At 38.9% G+C, this 21,471-nt stretch overlaps 1 protein-coding gene across 14 annotated transcripts in view; it reads right to left on the bottom strand.

Annotated features, from left to right (window-relative positions):
• The window catches only part of mpdz (multiple PDZ domain crumbs cell polarity complex component), a 133,638-nt gene that overhangs the window by 74,035 nt on the left and 38,132 nt on the right, over window positions 1-21,471 (bottom strand). For all 14 annotated transcript variants that reach the window (XM_084109751.1, XM_084109758.1, XM_084109760.1 and 11 more), the window contains exons 6-11: window positions 16,744-16,957; window positions 13,897-14,025; window positions 13,300-13,488; window positions 12,773-12,875; window positions 7,009-7,097; window positions 6,415-6,616 (exon numbers count right to left, since the gene is read on the bottom strand). In XM_084109751.1, the coding sequence (XP_083965877.1) occupies window positions 6,415-6,616; window positions 7,009-7,097; window positions 12,773-12,875; window positions 13,300-13,488; window positions 13,897-14,025; window positions 16,744-16,957 (926 nt within the window). The remainder of the gene's footprint in view (window positions 1-6,414; window positions 6,617-7,008; window positions 7,098-12,772; window positions 12,876-13,299; window positions 13,489-13,896; window positions 14,026-16,743; window positions 16,958-21,471) is intronic.

Raw genomic sequence — 21,471 nt, 5'->3', positions numbered from 1 at the left:
TCCTGCTTTAGGTTGGTAGATTGTCCCTTGCACTTGAGAAGGAAGATCTCTCCAAACCGGAATCTCCTGTGGAATGTCATCTAGGAGAGAAATCAGGTTCGAGAAACATACTCGGGCTTGCCAGAACGGAGCAACTAGGAGAAGGTGGACTCGGTCCTGGCAATCCCCTTGCTAGAACCACGGGGAGCAGAGATATCAAAGGAAAGGCATCTAGCCGCAGAGGAGCTTGAGGAGTGAGGGCAAACCAGAGGGTACAGTTGGTCGTCTCCTCTGAGGCGAACAAGTCCACTTCCACTTGGCCATACTTCTGCCACATGGACTCAACTACTTGTGAATGGAGTCGCCATTCACCGGGCCTCAGCCCCTGCCTTAACAGGATGTCTGCCCCCAAGTTTACATTCCCCATAATGTAAACTGCTTTCAACAACTTTGTGGCAAGCAGGATGGGGCAGAGAGCCGTGAGAGAACGGCGTGAGGCCGGTGCCGTGATTGATAATGAGCGTTACCTGAGCGCCGCACTGGCCTTGTATCTCTCACAGAGGAGCTATGGAAGCATAAAAGGAGGAGCGACGACAGTGAAGGACGAGAGAGGACCAGGTTCTTATTAAAGTATGTGAAATGTCTGCCAGTTCCCGCCTCCTTTCCATAACAACTAACCACATTACATTATTGCTGAAAGGAGGAAAACACTGTCATGGAGCCCTCACCACTGAGGGGAATCCACGGTGCCATCGAGCATGGCTGAGCAGAGTCTGCCGCCATGGATGCTCGAGGCGGTGGGCTGGAGTGAGTTGCCGGGGGGACAGATGCCATCTGTGAGGGAGCGGAGGAGTCGCTGCATTTTGCCTGAGGCCAGAGCCTGCTACTGTCTGTTTGGTCGCATGGAGGGCAAAATCTTTGGCTCTCTTTAGTCCTTTAAAGCAACATTAACCCTCTGAGGTCGACAAACGCGCGGGCGCGTTTTGCTGGATTTTTTTCACATAGCAGCAACATAAACTTAAAAAAATCCGTAATTTGTGGTCATATAAATAAAATAAATACATGATTATAAACTATAGAGGGTCTTCTTTTTTTTGTGTACACTCACATTAACATCAAAACCTTGTTTTTATTTTTAAATAAATAAAATAAACAGGGTGCGCTTTCAGCTCACTCTGTCTCCGCAAAAATCTTTCTGAAACAAGTCTGGAAAATGAACTGAAACTCAGCTAATACTTATCACACAACCATGAAACATGCGTCTAAAGAAAGCTTTAAATTTCTACTTTTAAATAAAACAATTCACATTCAAAACAAATATTCTCCTGCAATGTAATCTGTATGAAACTAAAGAGAAGTACAGTTTCTCCCGTCTCATCTAATTATCGGTAATGAGTTCACACCCACTCGCAGAGCGCGCTATTCATAAGATAATGTGCTGAGGTGATCTATGCAAAATAAGGTAAACGCCCCCTGAAATGCCTTCAAACCAGCAAGTTTCATTCATTCACTTTCCTGCGCTGTTGGAAGATGACACGAGTTCAAATTTTGCTCAGAAGAAGAGCAGGACTCTGACGACGAACGTTTGTATTTTGAGCGACGAACGTTGAGCGACTTGATCCAGCCGTGGATAATATTTCGGGTGAGTAAGTCTTTTTAAATTTACTTGCATTGGTTGACACGTGTTCGCATTTATGAGGAAAAAACAATATTACGTGACAGTTCTCCATTATGGACGCGAGCGCTCTGAAAGCAGCACTAAAAGACTTTCAAACTTTCACAGAGACCTCAAAACAGAAAGCACAAATCCTTTCTTTAAAACGAATTTCGTTTTGTATTAATTGTATCTTAATTTTAATATTATTTTCATTAACAAATTTCCTGGATTTAATACATAAAAAGTAAATAGCTAGCAAATCACAACATAAGGTGCTTGAACTGGAGATCATCATGAACCAGACCATAGCCTACTCGCCTCACAGGTCTAAAAAATGTGAAATATATTTACAGAAAGCTGGTTCTAAACAAAACCATCCAAAACAAAAAAACTATGTAGCCTAATAAATGTGCATTTCTCCGGTGCGTTCACTAGCCTACTGCTGAAGATCGCGAGTCAATAGCCTATCGTCAACTTCATCTTTGCCAGAAGTTAATAAACAATTAAAATGTCTTATTGCAATATTTTACATATTCATAATCATTATTTTTGCTGGATCTTTGAGGCAGCTTTTTAGGTTTATGGCGTTTTGGAAAAGAGCTCTTCACGTATAAACACCGTTTCACCAAGGCACAGCGGCCCTTCAGCACATAAGAAAAAAAAAAGAGAAAAAGCACGGACTTACTAATTACGAAACTTTGATGTGGTTGAACAGGTGAAACAGTCACAAATTCCTCTGCAACTCAAACCTTCTCAGTACAAGTTATGAAGGAAGAGAACAACATTACAGTTTTCAGCGCGTCCTCCTCTGATTGCTGTGTTCTGACTGAAAAGTGCGTGCAGGAGCACATGCGCAAAACGTAGGTTTGTAAAATGTCCTTTTTTTTAAAATGACATATGATAAAATAAAAATAATTCATATATCATTTTACAAAACGGTTTTGCGCATGTGATTCTGCGCGCACTATTTCGAATTTACGTATGCGTTTTTGACGACATGGGACCATGGGCTGGGCCACTCGGAGGTTGCTTCCGGGAATAGGCTACTGCCCTACAGTATTAAAAATCGCATATAATTTATAACATATTATTGTTTATAAGATAATAGTGTGCGTTATTTGTTTTCTCTTTAACTTCTTTCAGCTCTTTTCATGTTTGGGGGGTCGGATTGTACAAATTACTTTTGTTTATCGCTCACAATTGCTTTGTTTATAACAGACTGATTATTTTTTTATTTTGCTCACATTTGATTTGCTTAGAGCAAATTTAGAACATCATGTTCCTCCACATAGAGGAATTACAATAAAACAGATTGAAAAACAAAACCTCCTCTACTTCTTTGTTCAGGCTGCGATGGGCCATTAGCCATTGGGGGGGTGTCTATGTCACACCCCTGGTCTGAATCTAATTAATATTTATAGGCCATTACCACTCCCATGCATAAACCTCTTCTGACAAAAAAACTGTTTTACAACGTTTAAATCAATGTATTGTTTTATGAGAACGATTAGGCAGGATGATTTTCACATCATTTTGAAGAAAAAACTCTAGGCTACAACATCCATTAGTCAAACGTCTTGTGGACACATATTTACTATATGTTTTGTGGTCTTATTTCAGCAACTTTCATTTTTATTTTTTCAAATAACCACGCATAAACATTATTCTCTTAAAAACACAAAGATTTACAAGCATGCTGATCAGATATGATGGTAGCCCTGTTTGTGCTTTATAGAGTGAATTTACACCTTTGCCATTAACATGTTTATAAATAACTGAAAAAACAACAAATGTCAGAGCATGTCAGAACACCTCCAGGGCCCAGAAAACCCCTCAGACTCCAGAGGGTTGAGGAACTGTTCCTCTTCGGTTGCCCTACAGCTTGGAAGCGGAATTGTCCATTACCGCTGTCGTAAATAATTTCGCCGCCCACAGCCTACCGTCGCACGCACGCTCGCTGTTTATCCAGCACCGGCTTTGAATGAACGATGTTCACAGACAAGGTAGAGTATGTTGCATGATTTCATGAAAGCATGATGTATTGCGACATCAGAAACGAAGAAAAACTAAATAATGACTATAATTGTAATGCTTGACGTAAAGCAAGTAAAATTTTTAGTTTTCTTATGTCTCATTCGAACTACAGAAACGCGACCCGGTTTGGCAAACTTGCATATCGTGGTTATAGCAGATATAGGGCTGCAAAGCGAATCCAGAAGTGCCTTTCACCCTGTTACGACTTGATGAACCACTGAAACCATTTTGGAAACATTATTTTAAGGTAAAAAATGTTACTTAGTGTTGCTTTAACTGCCTCAGGGGCTAATCCCTCACCAAAGTCCAAATATTTGCCTGGTAGGCCTGACCTGCTGCTTCGTAAGCCTTACCCAAAAGGGCAGATGTTACCCTACAAGGCTTGGTGGGTGAGGTTGGTTTTCTCCACATCAATGCAATAAAGGGGGAGAGATAGCCGGTAAGCGTCTCTTCTGACCTCAGCATCGCCCGTGCTCGTGCATACCGGCCACCATAGATTATGTTGAGGTGGCCTAAGCATGTACACGAGCCGAGTACGGTTTCCACCAAGACCTCGACACCTTGGTGGGAAGAACAGGAGATGGAGGTGGGAAGGTAGCTCTCGGCCAGATGTTAAATATGGATTTTCTTAGATGGAGAGACTTTCTTTTTATCAGACCACTCCAGACTCAAATTGGCCACAGAACGAGTAACACCCTCAAGCAGATCCTCGAACGTGACACTTGAATGAGAGGACTGCTCAGCCAAAGCATCCATCATCTATCTTGGAGCTTCAAGAGCTTGTGATCCGCTGTCAGGACGCACTGAAAATGTCAGAAACTCTCAGTAGCGGACAATAATGCCTACAGAGCCAGAGAATATATGCTGCATGGAGATAGAACAGGTATAGTTTAGTTTAATTACGGTTAACTTATGTTGTCATCTTCCTTTTATCCACTACAAGTCTGCTGTAGTGGACCCGGTCCGAATGATGGCAAAAACTTTACCACACGTCATACAAAACATGAAGCGTCCGTTGTCACTCAAGAAAATCACTGCAAGAGCTGAATAAACAGTACAAGAAGTGCGCATTAAAGTCTTATCCATAAACTCTCTCTCTCCCTTGCATTATCATCAATATACACAGCGAATTATACAGAAACACTTGTTACAACTAACAGTAAACAATTATTTACAGACCTTATGTTTTTTCAGGGTGCTTAATAAACTGGTAAACTTTATATCCGTAATACAACTCCTATGAACTGTAATAAAGTGCGCGCTCTCCCTTTCATTACTGCCTATCGCTCCAGAGACTGTAAGCTGGCACACAAACTGATCCATCCTCGAGTAACAACTTCAACCACGGTGTCCTCAGTGACTCAGATCCTGGGAGTCTATGGAGAACTCTTATGTTCGTTGGTACATCCAACAACAGTACGTAATGTTTTTTGGCACAGACATTGTATATCCCCAGCTGCTACAGCGAGTAAACAGAAATGGCTCTGCGCTGCGTGTGGCTCACTCAGGGCGGGATCTATACTAATAGGGCAGATTGTCACCGATCATGGGCAGGGCTTCCCTACTCTTACGTAGTAGGGGGAAATCTGAAACCACGAGTTTGGAGAGATTGTTAATTATTTATGGGGATTATAAAAAAAAAAACACTGTAGACACACATCGGTGTTCAAACACCTTATAAAAATGAATTTTGCATAATAGGTCCCCTTTAAAGGATTAGTTCACCCAAAAATGAAAATTCTGTCAGTAATTACTCACCCTCATGTTGTTCCAACCGCGTAAGACCTTCGTTCATCTTCGGAACACAAATTAAGATATTTTTGATGAAATCTGAGAGCTGATCACTTCTCCATAGGCTGCTAGGTGACCGAAACTTGCTGGCCCAGAAAAGTTATTAAAGAGATCGTTAATATAGTCCAAGTGACTACAGTGGCTCAATCTTAAGTATATCAAGCGACGAAAATACTTTTTGTGCGCAAAAACAAACAAAAATAACGACTTTATTCCACTATTCATTTCCTTCTCTCTGGGCCTCGTAGTGTTTTTGCGCAGCGCGTCTGTGTTACACGTCATCACGCATCACGCATCACACACATGACCAGCGTCGGCCAATAGTGAGCCTACGTGGTGACGTGTAACACAGACGCGCAGCGCAAAAACACTACGTGAACCAACTAGAGGCCCAGAGAGAAGGAAATGAATAGTGGAATAAAGTCGTTATTTTTGTTTGTTTTTGCGCACAAAAAGTATTCTCGTCGCTTGATATACTTAAGATTAAGCCACTGTAGTCACTTGGACTATATTAATGATCTCTTTAATAACTTTTCTGGGCCAGCAAGTTTCGGTCACCTAGCAGCCTATGGAGAAGTGATCAGCTCTCAGATTTCATCAAAAATATCTTTAATTTATGTTCCGAAGATGAACGAAGGTCTTACGCGGTTGGAACAACATGAGGGTGAGTAATTACTGACAGAATTTTCATTTTTGGGTGAACTAACCCTTTAAAGCACACAGCTCATACAGACTATATATTCATTTAATTAAATTGCAGCCATATCGTGGTGTAGATTTTATTTCATTTTAACTGTGCAATCTTAATATTAGCTACTTAAAAAAGGCCAATGTCCTGCTCCAAGGAAAGAAAACTGCATTTGTGGAGTGTTTAAACAAATGTGAATGACCGATGTAAGCAGCTTAATTCAAACACTCATTCAACAGGACAACAGTTATTGGGCATGTGGTACCGTGCTTGGTATTTGTTCGCTCCATTGTTGAGTTTCTTGATGCGCTGGGAGTAGTCTCCACAGTGACAGGTATGATTGACGGGCATGCGTCCTCGGGTTTAAAGCCGCGTCGGACGAGTTTCAGGTTTACTGTCTGACCAGTGTGTCTCAGAATCTCCACAGCCTGCTGGTTGGTGTAATCCTGGATATTCACACCATCTACCTGCACACACACACGCACACAGGATTAGACTTTAATACATTTCAATCTCATGTTGAGGTAATTTACGACTCTTGACAGTCCAAGTCACACAGATCAATATATATGGGAGGGATTTCCATTAACAAACTGATGGGAATTAATTCATTTTCAATAAATGAGAAAAGTTTAACTTTATGCAAATGATTAATGACTAGAATAAAATATCTCAAACTGCTATTTCGAACACCCCAATGCATATACACCCAAGCACACATTCACACACACACAATAACACACAGAAGCACTTTCACCTGTAAGCATTAAAACCTTTTGACGTTGATAAGCGCTCCAACACAAAACATGTGTATACAAGAGTTTTATATGACACATTCTGTTGGAAATAAATAACTCACAGCTATGATCTGATCTCCAACATGAATTCGCCCATCTTGCTCCACCGCGCTGTCCCTCGAAATGCTCTTCACGAATATCCCAGAGGGCTCTGCAACAGGAAATTACAGTCAGCAAAGGTTAAACACTGACTAAAATGAAGCACGCTAGACTGAGAATACGCATTTGAGCTGAAATTTGCCCAGAGTAAGAAAGAGAAACAGTAAATATCAAGCCTGTCACTGTCAGGGACAGAAACGTTAGAATACTTGAAATCAGGAGTCAGGACTGATATTTTCTGCACATGCAGGCTTTACATAATAAAATCTCTTTTTAATAGAGTGGGAAACACAAAATATCACATGTAACTTACACTGAAAGTTAAACCTGAATAAAACCCATTGTGAAAAAGAAGAGTGCATAATTGTTTTGAATGTGCACTGGTAGCAGTGGCGAGAGGTGACTTCTTTAACTGGGTGTGCTGAGTGCCTTTGAAATGAGACGCATGCAGTGTTTTTGAACGAATCTCTTGAATGAATGATTCAATGACAAAACATTCACTTGTCACCACCTACAGGTGTAACAATGCAATCGAAACAATCTTTATTTGAAGTCAAGTTACTTTCGAAAGGTGCTTTACTGTTTTTTTATTCACTGCTGCCGTAGTATTTAGATCTGAACTATAAATTTGTATAATTTTCTGTGATAATTTGAATGTTTGTAATACAGAAATAACGACACTGTGTGGATGAAAAGACTGCTTGTGAAGTTGTTTCATACCTATACATGACAACTGCTCTCTCTCAGTCAGCGGCAGCGCCAAAGCAGATCTGAATGTTTGCTGTGATCGTACTTGTCAAAGAAAGTTTTAATAGACAGCCGAATCGCTGATATTTAGGAATACGATTGTGTCAGTGTTTGAATCGAGATTGCAATCTTTTATTGATTAATTGTGCAGCTCTAACTTATAGTATAATATAACAAATAGTAAAATACTAATTAAAATAAATATGTGACCCTGGATCACAAAACCAGTCACATGTCGCATGGGTATATTTGTTACTTTGGAGAGCACAAATTGAATTTGCTCAGCGAGTTACTCTGGAGTCGAGTAATGATGGCCATTAAATATGCCCTTGTATCCGAGCTGCACCAATCACATCGGGTTATCTGATATAGGCGGGCCAGAGGCGAGCTAAACAGATGACTACAGCACTGTGACATCGAAGTCATTAGTAAACATTGCAAGATGGCTATGGATGAACACCAGTTGTTTGAAATGGCTTTGGCCACTACAATGAACTTTGCAAGAAAGGGCATTTTTGCAGACCGGATACGTTAAGAGTCAGTTAGCTACCAGTTAGCTCCGCTGGTAGCTAAGCGATAACTTGTTGTGATTGGCCGTAGTGTTATCCAATTGCATGCAGTGAGATTTTCAAATGCATGCTTGGTGCCGCCCCTCGAGCTGGCCGAAGTCGATGCCAGACCATTAATCTTTCAGATTTAGGTCTGGATTTCCAGGCTATATATTTGTGGCAATAGCCAACAATACATTGTATGGGTCAAAATGATTGATTTTTCTTTTATGCCAAAAATCATTAGGATATTAAGTAAAGATCATATTCCATGAAGATATTTAGTAAATTTCATACCGTAAATATATAAAACATTTCAGCTTTCATGTGATATATAAATCTCAATTTTAAAAAGAATTACCCATGTGACTGATTTTGTGGTCCAGGGTCACATATAAGTATAATACATAAAAATTAGAGCCCGAGCGATATGGATTTTTGGGCGCCGATGCAGATACCGATAAAAAAAGCCAGATACCGATATATCGGCCGATATTATTTATGTGTATATTATAATACAGTAGCAATATTATTTATGTGTATTATAGTACAGTAAGTTTGGACACACTTTCCAATTGGTGTGTACAAACTTTTGATGGGTACTGTATATAGAATACACAGTATAAACAGAATAAATATATAAACGTTTTGCAATGATCACTCAAATGTGGTGATCAAACACTTGTGTGACAAAGATATGTAATGGAGGCAGGGTGAATGATAGAATGAGAATTTGAGCTGTAACCAAACTAGTTTGCATTGCATTTTATATTATATTATATTCTAAATACTGTTGCATAATCTTCACTAACAACTTTGTCTTTTAATTTAGTCACGTTATTTAAAACATAACTTGTATCAATAAATATATCAAAAGTGTCACTGACAAAACCTTATCTTCTATTTTTAATCTTAATTTCTCTAATATCTTCCAGTGGAGGAAGAACTCAGATCTTTTTAGTAAAGTAAAATTAATAATATCATAATGAAAACGTTTATAATTACATATGTACAGTAGTTTTATACTATTTTAAATAAGTAGTAAGCAAAATGTACTAAACGTGAAACTAGGCTACTCTCAATGCAAAATGGCCCTATATAAAGTGTTATAATTATATAAATTATTGGAATATTGCTTGATGTTGTAACGTAGCAGAATGAGCTTTAACACTGTGTCTACACCGGACGCGGCCGTTATTTTTTGCCACTTTTGCCAGTTCTTTGTGACAGCTTTTAGGTGCTTTATTGGCAGCGCCATCCTTACATAAATCACCGCACGCTGCATTTTTTTAAATATTAATTTATCGGCCATTATAAATGCCGATATTGATAGTTAGGGAAGTGCCTAATATTGGCCGATAATATCGGCCCGCCGATATATCGGCCGGGCTCTAATAAAAATGTAAAAGTATTCTTAAAAAATAAGATGAGATTTAAACGGGTCCCTAGTGCATCTACCATCCCAGAAAACGTGAAAAGTGACAACCTAGTAACTTTGTTTTGGTAAGCCTTTCTCTGCAAGCATGTCAAAAAATAAGCCGATCAGATTCCACTCCCCTTCTGAAGTAGGAAGGGGATCTTATTATAATATTAGCATCCCTTAATCTGCACGTTTCCACCCAAGGCGCCACCATTTGGTTTTCGCAACTACTAGTACATTATTACTACTCATGCGTGTAGCCAGTTCTTACTTCTAAAGCAATGGAAAAAGTTTGAGCAAAGGTGCGTCCAAAAGATCGTCCTGAGTCTCTCCGTAAGGCTGCACTCCGCTACTGGTTATTTCTGAGATTTTGGATGAGTGAGATTATGCGTGTTTTGTTATTGCCGGAGTATACAAAGCTTGTGTAAAGGATCGGCTCTCTTCTGAATGGGGGTGGGGAGAAGCAGCCCATTTGCATTTAAAGGGACACACCCAAAACGGGGCAAATTTGACAAGCTATAATAAATGAACTGGGGGGTATTTTGAGCTGAAATTTCAGAGACACATTCTGGGGACACCATAGATTTATATTACATCTTGTGAAAAGGGGCATAATATGTCACCTTTAATGCAAATTGATTACTTTATAGGCCTAAAGGCATATACTATCATTAACAACCTCGGATACAGTAAGTCTACTTACAGTCGGTCTTTAACGGTCTTTAAAGTTTTTAAGAAAAAAAAAAGATCCTATGGAGAAAATGAAATACTATGAAAATAGTTTCAGTTATGACTTTCTTATAGCAACAGCACATTTTTTCACTTTGGGGAGCGATTTGCGGACAGCTTTCCCTGAACATGAAATCCTTCATATGCCAGCAAATCAATGAGAACGCGGAACAATGATAACGATGCAAAACAACAAAGCATAGGCGCCGAAGCTGTTATGGATCCGCTTACCCGAAACCCACTGTAACTGGCACAGATTTAAAGAAAATTACAGTCGTTTGGCAAATAAATAAATGACAGACAGTTACATTACCAACATTTTATTATGTAAGCTTTATGTTACACCTCAAATTACAAGGAATTTATAGTAATTTATATTTTTAATCCATTAGCAAGTCCACAAACTCATTCTCTCAAATGGCCTGGGTATGCAGAGCATTTGAAGCTTATATGGGCAACTGACTTGTGTCCTTCAAATCTTATAAAAGCAATATAAGAGCTTTTAATATACTATATAAATATTTATTTTTACTAATATAAAAGCAAACGCTATAATACTTTTTCATATACCTTTCACTTTCTTTGTTTTACAGTTATAACGTATTAGTAATAACGTATTAGATAGGACTGTTAAACAGAGACCGTAAACTAATGAAGATAGAGAATGGGCACGCTGTGTTTTTAGTGCTTTCAAAATAAAAGTCCCACTTCCAACAATCAGCCAAAAAGAGAAAAAAATTCCCATAATGCCTTGGTGATATATCAGTCGACCACTAATAGAAATTACATTAAAGTACATTTTTATTTACCATAAATCAGGGGTCGGCAAGTAACTTTGGCCACGGGCCAATATTTTTTTAGCCAGTAGATGGCGGACCAGCTACACAGAGGCAGGCGCGAATTTGACGCGCTATTCGCGTCCGGTGTGAACGCACAGTTATACTTTAAAATGTAATCCCGCGCCGCATGATTCCCTATGGGCGTTTCACACAGTATGCGGCGGTGAAATCGCCGCGCGACTACGGCTTTTCTCAAGTAGTGGAAGAGTTTTGTGCAGCATTTAGGACTTCCAAAATAATCCGGTGGGCCAGAAAATATTGCTGGCGGGCCAGTTTTGGCCCGCGGGCCGCCAGTTGTCGTTCCCTGGCTTACATAGATATACACAGGAGACCACTGCATTGCTTACGCTTGATGAAGAGCGTCAAAGATGTCATTGTTGATCATTGTAGCCAATCACAGACATATAAGTTGAGTGCGTCAACACAATGGCCAATCAGAGACATATTGTATATGTTGAGCGCGTAAACACAATGGCCAATCAGAGGTGTTTAAGAATCCGTTCAACAGCGCTCAAAATGCAAGAGGGAAATGCTGGTAAATTTCAGTACAGACCTGGTACAGAAGTCTGTACTTTTGACAACTCTAGTGCACTCAAGTTTATTAATTCTGTACTAAGTATTCATTTGCTAAATAAACTAAGCTAAAATAGTGGTTCCCAAACTGAGGGGTGCCTTATAAAAATATAAATAAATGATGCATGATTCTGCACTAAGCATGGACAAATATGTGAAAGTATGTGACTGCCAGTGCCAGGTAAAAGTAAAGCAGAAGATGAATCTACCTCAAACGTTACAACTACCAAAGCAATGTGTCTACACCAGACGCAAGCAGCGCGATGCGACAAAAGCTAATATAACCCATTATAATCAGTGACATGACAAATCCCCAACAGTAAACCGATGCCCCTTTCTGTTTCTGATGCACTCCAGTGCTGACACAAAGGACAAATGGATTTGTAACGTTCGCTTTGTCGCATCCAGCGTAGATAGCCTCAAGACAAGAAAATATGATAAGGCATATCTCGCCCACAGATTCACCAGTACAATGGTGGATAATGAAGAGAGGTCACGGTGTGTTGCATGCCTCAAAATATTAGCTTCTGACAGTATGAAGCCGAACTAACGCCACTTAGAGAATTCACATCACAAACACAGGGTTGCCTGGCAGAGTTTGGGAACCACTGAGCTAAAGAGTACTTATTTTACACAAGGGACTGTCACATCTATATACAGCAAATCATAACACTAAATTAATATTTAACAAGCCACATTCAAGGTCTCATTCACGTCCATAGCCCAAACACTTACAAGCTGAAGTTTAAGACTTAGGATCTGGGCAAGAGCAATAGTTACAGTGCCTACTAAATACAATATTCATCAGTTTGTTCAGTATGCACTTCAGTTCTGTTTGGTAATATAATTTGGTGTATGATTTAAAGTTCACCTGAGGTTTTGTCCCCAACATATCCAGCAATGGTGATGCCCAATCCCTGAGCATTCTTCGTTAAGCTAACATCAAAAGCGCCCTGTTCCTCTTCCTCAAAACCCTAAAAGCAGAAAACATTGCAGTGAGAACAGAATGAAAAAGAAACCTCTTAATTTAAATTTGATACATTTTATTACCAATTATAACAATATTCTCAAGAAAACATTTTTGTTTGAACTATTTTGTATTATTAGATAAAGGAAAAAATAAGAAACACATGCAATATTTCTTAAATTCATCCAAGACCAAAGTATCTCAGTTGTACTATCCACACTGATGTTCTCTTATGTTCTCACTGTACAAAATGTCAGTTGTTCTATGTTTCAATTTTCTAATGACATAAGTGAGCACTTCTGAGTGAGTCATGAAAGAGCAACCACTGAGCAATAACATATACCTCTAGGTGAGTCAGTTACCACACTTAAACAAACAGCTCAGTGTTTTACATGTTGATCAGACTGATCTGTATATGAACAGCACTGTACCTGTTGCTCAGTGACAGTTGGCAAAGAGACAGGAGCGGGCGGAGCATCGTCTGCCGTCCCACGACTGATGAGGAGTCGAACTCGGTTGCCACATTGTTTCAAAACTTGAGCAACCTGCTCACTGCTTAGACCAAACAAATCCGTATCACCGATTCGCAAAACGTGATCCCCACTTCGTAAGCGACCATCCTAGAAGCAATGAGAAAGACGGTGAACTTGTTTATTTTTCATAAACAGATTTTATGACAACCTTCACTGTTTTCGTTCTTGGGTTAAATTAACAAGAATCCTCACAGGGTTATTAGACAATTATTTAATTTATGTCATAATGTTGACTCAAGTCTTGTTTTTTACATGTCTTTCCTTAAAAAGTCTTTTCATGTCATGTCTTTCCTTGCTTGAAAAGAAAGCAAAAAGTTTAAGGTTGAGGAGAGGATAAAAGGTCAGAGAAAGAGACATATTAAGAGGAACAGACAGACAAAAACACCCGAGGTTGTAATAATGCATAAAAAAAGTCAACATGAACTGAAAAAGTCACCCAGGAGCAGAGAAAAACAAAACAAAACATGGATGATCTGATTTCCACTGAGTGTTTACCTGTTCAGCGATGCCTCCAGGTAGGATGGTTTTGACAATAACACCTGTGGTTTTACCGCCAACAATCCCAAAGCCCAAACCAGTTCCATCGTTCACCAGCTCAATTGTCTCCACGTGAGTCCAATGGGTCTAAAAACACAAAAAGAGATAAATGAACACGCAAGATGGTCAAAGACAAATAATGTTGCCCATCTTGATGATAAACAAATCACGCATGTGGCAAGTTCATAATTTTTGTATTCATACCAGTTTCATTTGTTTCCAAAAAATGTGAGATAAGAACGTAACAGCGATTATATCATTGACACATGATGACCACAAGAGTGCCACAAAAAATGTGGATGTTACTGCCTCAAGTAACGGGGATTAAAATACAATACCAACAAAAGATATGTGATGCAGCCACCCCTATAAGAGAACGCCCCCGTTCCCCCTCTTTGGAAAACTTCTCATGAATAATGCTAGTTGTTCAAGTGAACATTAACTGCTAGTCATCTGACATCGTAACTCAAGTTGTATTCATGATTCCTGATTGACTAAATCAGTGGATCACCAATATCGATAGTGTCCTGGAAGCAACTCACCCACATCAAGGCAGATGACCACATTGCTGCTGCAAAGACGTCTGTGACAGAGACTCCTTTAGGAGTGGCTTGTGACACAGTTACACTCCTGATGGAATGACACACCAGTGGACATGATTGTGGACTATCAAGTATCACATAGGCACCAGAGATCACCTCTGTCACTCAATGTGACAGCCGTTGTTTTGCAAGTAGTGATCCCCGTGCTCCACACTAGTTGATGGTGCTATTTAATGTATTCTGAATTGCAAAATTTACACCATAGACCCTGCCCCAATAGTCAATTAGCAAAGTGTATTGTCAATTTCTTATTAAAATTTTCAGAATGAGCGGAATCGATAGTAAAACATATTTGTGCTACCGCCCAAGAAACAGGTGACATTAAAGGGACTATGTGTAGCTTTTTAGGTATTTTATTATCTAAAATCAATATTTTTATTCATAAATATTCCCTCAATGGTGTACAAATACCTATGCCAATGATCAGACTAATCCTCGTAAACGAAGAATTTATTATCTTTATATACATGGGACGGGTAGGTCCACGGAGGCTTCCATGTAGTTCCGCCATCTTGAAAAACTATAATAGCAGAGAGGGACAAAAAGTACTAGGCCAACGCGTTTCCACAACGCGTTTTCATTCAGAGCCAGCGTCACGTGACTGAAGTCAGCAGAAGCGGAGGAGCAGAGCAGTGAGAGGCGCTTGTCACTCCCGCGGCAAGTTTAAAAGGATGCACTGCACGGTTATTTATACACCGTTCATTCGAACATATGCTGAGTCACAGGATGAGTCCTCGTCGTCGAAAAAGTCCAAAATAGACCGTAAAAGGAAACGTGACCGGAGATTACAAAAACAAGGGTTAATGTCGGGATAGCTAATGCAGGAGAAAGCTTTCAAAAGAGACCCTGAAGTTGCCTGCTTTCTTCTCGACAGGTAAGTCAATGTTACCGTCTTAATTACAAGCTTTTTTTTCATTGCTTGGTTGTGTACTTTATTATATAGACAGTAGAACATTTATAGTTAAAAGTTAAACAGGCTCTTTGATGAATAGCAGCTATTGAGTAAAGTAACGTTAGAGAAGGCTCTGATGATGATGATATCTAACAATGCACGTACTTAAAAAAATATAACGAGTAAAGAAGGCATTACTACTAATTACCATAGTTAATGTTTTTCACAGTCAGTAATTCATACTGTAGCATTCTTTTTTTCGTTGTTTCAAGTTTCAGTTTGTTTTAAATAACAAACCTGTTCACCCGAAGAAAAACTTGAAGTGCTATTATAAGACATCCTGTCATAGCTTTTTGGTACATAACGGCTACCGTAGATGCAACGCGCATTTGAAAAAGTGAGGCGCTGGAGAGCATTATTCGTTTGAATGCAAAATACAATTTCACCACTAGATGGGAGAAATTCCTACACACAGTCCCTTTAAGTTAATTAAGACATTAAAGTTTTTGTCTACTGAAATGTTTTTTGGAAAGACATGCTTTTATCCAAAGACAGATCCTTTTATCTAAAGCGACTTACAAAAGAGGAATACAAGTGATTCATCTTAAGAAGGCAAAAACACTGTGCTGGGTGAGCCACCACAAATCTCAAGATTTAGAAAATGTTTATATACCAACTATTTCTGTTTTTTAACTATTAACAACTTTGAGTGCTTTGTCCAGTTCACAGATGTTGATAACTTGAAGCTCAAACACACTACACAATCTGCAATCCCAAAAGGAAAGCAGTAGGGGGTCGTATCCTTTTAAAAAAGGAGCTGTCACATCTCTATTATGTATGTCTCCCTCCCCACTATGCGCAGCAGGAATATTCACATGCTTAGCTGTCGCTTGGCAGTTGGAACTTGGCAGACATGAAATAGAACTTTAATATCACTTTCAACAATTTTTTTGTCATTCAAGTGGTGTAACCTTCCAAAAAAAGTAGTATATTTCCCTTGAATAGAATAATACACTGCTATCAATTTCCTATTATAAATTATGATACAGCTTCGTTTTTTGGTCCACTGGGTCGGATTGATTTCTCACCACAAGCAAACCACTCCAGAGTTCATTTTCAATCTGGTCGAGGCGACCTTGTTCAGGCAATCTTGTACCGATTTTTTAGGCACGGATTCGAGCTTCATATGTGTTCATATATTCCTAAATTAACCAAGCTAAAGGGAAAAATGCATCAGGTTCTGAAACTAACACTCCTAAGAAACCAGGAGTGAGGTTTATGTATGTATGTGTGTGTGTGTGTTAGTCTCACCGCACTGGAGTGTGCTGAAAGTGTGCTAGCAGCACTGGGGGTCCTGGACACAACTGGGCTGGAAAGCTGTGGTATGGGCCCACGGGCAACAGTGAGGTTCACACAGTCTGATGCTCGCTGAAGAAGCACGATGGCCTGCTGATGACTGACGCTCTGATCCAATGGCTGACAATTAATTGCCAATATCTGATCTCCCTCCTTCAGTTTTCCATCGCTAGGGTAAAGTAGAGAACATATGCTTAACAGCCAAAGCTCACCATCACCACAGAGCAAAGAATGTGAAAGTTTCAAGCTTAAATAAGTACATAACACTAACACTAGTGTAAAAGTAAAGAAATTCGATCACTTTGTAACATCAAACCTCACTGTGCATCATGTGACATCAAGTCTTGGAATAAACCACCGAAGCTGTATGGATTCATTTTACACTACTTATCTCCTTTTTGGAGCTTGAAACTTTTGTAACACATTGACTGTTACAGTATAACTGTATTCTTTAAAAATCTTTTGTGCTCCTCAAAAAGAAAATGAGTTTAGAACCACATAAGGGGTGAGTACTGTACATGATGACAGGATTTTGGGGCGTACTATACCTTTAAATCCAACATTCCTGTAAGTCAACTAATCCCTTGTGAAAAAGAAGCATGCTTAATTGTACTGAATGTGTACTTGTACGGAGCAAGGGTATTTAATGGACATATTTCATATACTTTAGTGTTCCAAACATGAACCAGCAGTGTATGCGCACATATTTCATCATGTCTTCTTCAAATGAAATACATATGTGAAAATAAAGACACTGATACAGATGTATTCTGATAGAAGATAATGATGCAGACCAAAAATTCAAAGAAGAATGGGCAAAAAAGTAACTATGCCTTTATTCCATCTGTGTTAAACTGATGTGCTTCAATTGTTCAGAGATTGTTGTGCTCGTAAATGTAAAATATTATTATAGACCATCTTCCTAATTTTTCATACAGACCAATAGCTCTGCAAAATTATAATGCTGATTTGTTGACATTTCTAATAATAATTTATCAGAATGCATTTGATTTGTTCATGATAGTTGTTAGTCGTCTTTAATGATAATATTATTATGAGTTTGTTGTCATGTTTTTTTTTTTAAAACATCAAGTTGCCCCCCTCAATTCTGTTGTTGTTTGTATTTTTCTCCGCTCATATTTTAATATTCATTTGTCTGTATAATGACTGTGTTGCAGGTCTGTGTTTTATTGGTTGTTGTGTCCCTTCTTCCCACCCTCTACACTCTCACTTTTCCACAGCTTTACACGCCCATTTTTTCAAAGTATTTTTCAAATCTCAGGTGTGAATGACCAGTGCTAAAACAGGGGGGTTTCATGACACTTTAAAAGTATATATTTTTTGCAGATAATAAAATAATAATGAAAAGGGGGCAAAAAGTTCACTTTAAATTTTTTACTTTAAAGTTAATTTTTATTGTTTTAATATAAAGTTCTGTCATGAAACTCAAGATGTCGCAGGCTGATAGGTCCTTAATTCAATTTGTTAGCGATCACATTGTTATCTATATAGCGCAGCTGATTGGTTGCTGTGGCATCAAAAGCCAATGAGCTTGCTGCTCAACCTTCAAATACTTGGCATTGTTTGCTGTTAACAGTCTGCAGCGCACTTTCAGAAACCCTCCACATTCCCCAGCTCCACCTGTATAGATCTGCTACAGGGGTTATTTCATGTATGTTATATGTGCAGCAGCAGCAGCATGTCTTAGGCTACGTTCACACTGCAGGCTGAAACGACCCAATACCGATTTTTTTGCCCCTATGCGACCTGTATCTGATCTTTTCATGACAGTCTGAACGACACAGATCCGATCTTTTCAAATGCGACCCAGGCCACTTGGGTATGTGGTCCCAAATCCGATACATATCCGATCTTTTGAAATGCGACTTCAGTCTGAACGGCCAAGTCGCATGTATCCGACCCGCACGTCATTGATACGCAAAAAACGTCATAATTCTGCGTTGAAGTAGTCGTCGGTTTGAAAACGGACTGCATATTCGTCGAGCTGAGGTAAATCTGCCGAACGGGTCGACCTCGACGAGCCCGTTAATTAAAAAAATAAATAAAAGCCCACGGCCACCATCATTGTATATGACTAACGTTATGTTAACTTATTTGTGCTGATATTAGATAGGTCAGCGGCTGCTGTCTGGCTCTTGTGTAGCGGTCGCTGCGCGCGCTCGTGTGTGTGTGTGTGTGAGAATCACAGTTAGTTGAAGTTTAGCTACTTCCACAAACAACAAGTGACGTCGTTGACCGTTGAGTACTCTTCTGCGCATGCGGGTCACTTCTGGGTCATTTCACGTTCACACAGGAGATCACAAAAGGTCGCATTTAATTGGAAATGTGAACGGCCTTGCAAAAAAATCTAATTTTTTTAAAAAATCGGAATTGAGCATTAAGCCCTGCAGTGTGAACGCAGCCTTACTTGCTCACAGCAGCATGTCTGTAATGTATTGGCATTTGGCAGTAGTAAGTCTCTGTACTTGCTCTACAGCAGCAACAATCTTTTCTGACAAGACCAAATTTACATTTACATTTATTCATTTAGCAGACGCTTTTATCCAAAGCGACTTACAAATGAGAACAATAGAAGCAGTTAAACTAACAGTAGGACGACAATATGCAAGTGCTATGACCCTTCTCAGACTGACAAGACGATGGCAGAGGATTTGGTGTCAAAGCATAAAAGTAAGCACAACAGATCCTGAGCATCACTGACAATATCTTTTCTTATAAATTGTGTGAAAAGCAAGCGCACATTTAAAAGCAATTTCACTAAAACTTTACAATAAGGTTTCTTTAGTTAACATTAGTTAACTACATTAGTTAACATGAACTAAGAATGAACAATACTTCTACAGCATTTAAAATTCTTATTTAATGTAAATTTCAACAATACTAATACATTGTTAAAATCAAAAGTTGTATTTGTTAACAATGCACTAGTTAATGCACTGTGAACTAACATGAACAAATAATGAGCAGTTGTATTTTTATTAACTAATGTTAAGAAATATTAATAAACACTGTAACAAATATATTGCAAATTTTCTAGATAATGTTAGTTAATATAGTAACTAATGTTAACAAATGAGACCTTATTGTAAAGTATTACTGCAATTTCAATTCTGCACATATGTGGCTCCCTGACACCCGCAAATTATATACAATATAACAGTACACTTATTGTGATGTGTTGACTAACATTCTAAAGCACAAGTAAAATGAAATGTCTCTGAAAACATTACATTCAGTTAATTCTCAAGTATATTCTTTTATAGTATATTATTTCCATAATAACTACCCTTTTTAAAAGTGTGCTAAAGTGTTCTTCTTTTTCACAAGGGGTTGACAAAATGACCTAATCACTGACCTAAGAATAATTATCTAACACTGGTTTTGTAGTATAACGTGTTGTTTTCTATCTGACACATATTGAGCAGGCAGAAATTTCTTCTCACAAAGACACACCAAACTGCTAAAAAGCACTAACATGTCAGCAAACTAGCTTTTGCAGTGACTTTTGGCTGGAAAATGCTGACATGATATGAACTGGTGACACATTTGTGATTAGGAGGAAAGAAATGAAAATTGCAGCAGATCTTCAAAATAGGAGTAATCTTTATTTTTAAAATGTGAACGAACAAGAACTGTTGCGTGTAGGGCTGGGCGGTATGACGGTATATATCGTTACCGCGGTAGAAAATGTAAACCGTAACAGATTTTTTCATTCCGTGATACCGCGACATGTAAATAAGTGGGCGTGGTTAACTCACATGCAGCGTGCGAGAGACTGAGACACTGAGATTTGTCAAAGAAACATGGAGAAAGCAGATCAAGAGGATCCACAAAGGAAACGTTTTCTAAAGGGTTGTTGTTAACGTGATATTTTTTGAGGGGAAAGGCGCAGCAGTCAACTAGAGCAGTGCGGCACCCGTAGGCTAACGTTACAGTTTAGAGGAGTGCACGATCGTAACGGGGAAAGCATGAAGCTTACTTGACAACAACAGTTCATATATCAATATCGTAACAAATAGAAATAACCTTAAATAATGTATAGTTATCATCTTTCTGTCTCTTATGTATAGTTACTTTTTAAACATGAAACTCGCATTCAGTATGACACGAGAGCGGTTGCCGTGGTAATGAACAACCTGCTTGTTAAAGCAAATGTATAACATGTTAATCCTGTATCTGAGGCAAAATTACTAAATATGCAGCGCGAGTTATATATTTCTAACTCCAAACAATTGGCCACTGAAACAGCTGATAAAATCTTGCTTCGATTCAATGCGTGATTACAACTTGTCACTCAAATTAACTGATCGCATTTTACTGATGCAAAAGACTGATGCGCGTGCACACGCACTGAGAGGGAGCGCGGTGTGTCGGTGTTCACCGAGCTATGTAAAATAATGACGCAGTTACAAGGTGTGTATAATTTACACTACTTAGTCAACACTAACAGTAGCTGCTGTTCGGTATTCATACTGCTGTTCTCCTAGTCACTTATGAACTTGACGCTTCTGAACATCTCTTGGTTAAAGCTTTAGGTAACGGGTTGCCAGATATCACAAAAAGAACAAAACAAGCCCTTTAAAAGCAGACATGGCAAAAATGTACCGGGAAAACATTTAAACATAACTAGTATTTACTAATATCCTACCAAATTAAAAGGAA

Source organism: Abramis brama (assembly GCF_963993115.1).
Source record: "Abramis brama genome assembly, chromosome: 3".
Lineage (NCBI taxonomy): Eukaryota > Metazoa > Chordata > Actinopteri > Cypriniformes > Leuciscidae > Abramis > Abramis brama.
The sequence above is the reverse complement of the archived record's forward strand: the minus strand, read 5'-3'. Positions and strand labels throughout refer to the sequence as shown.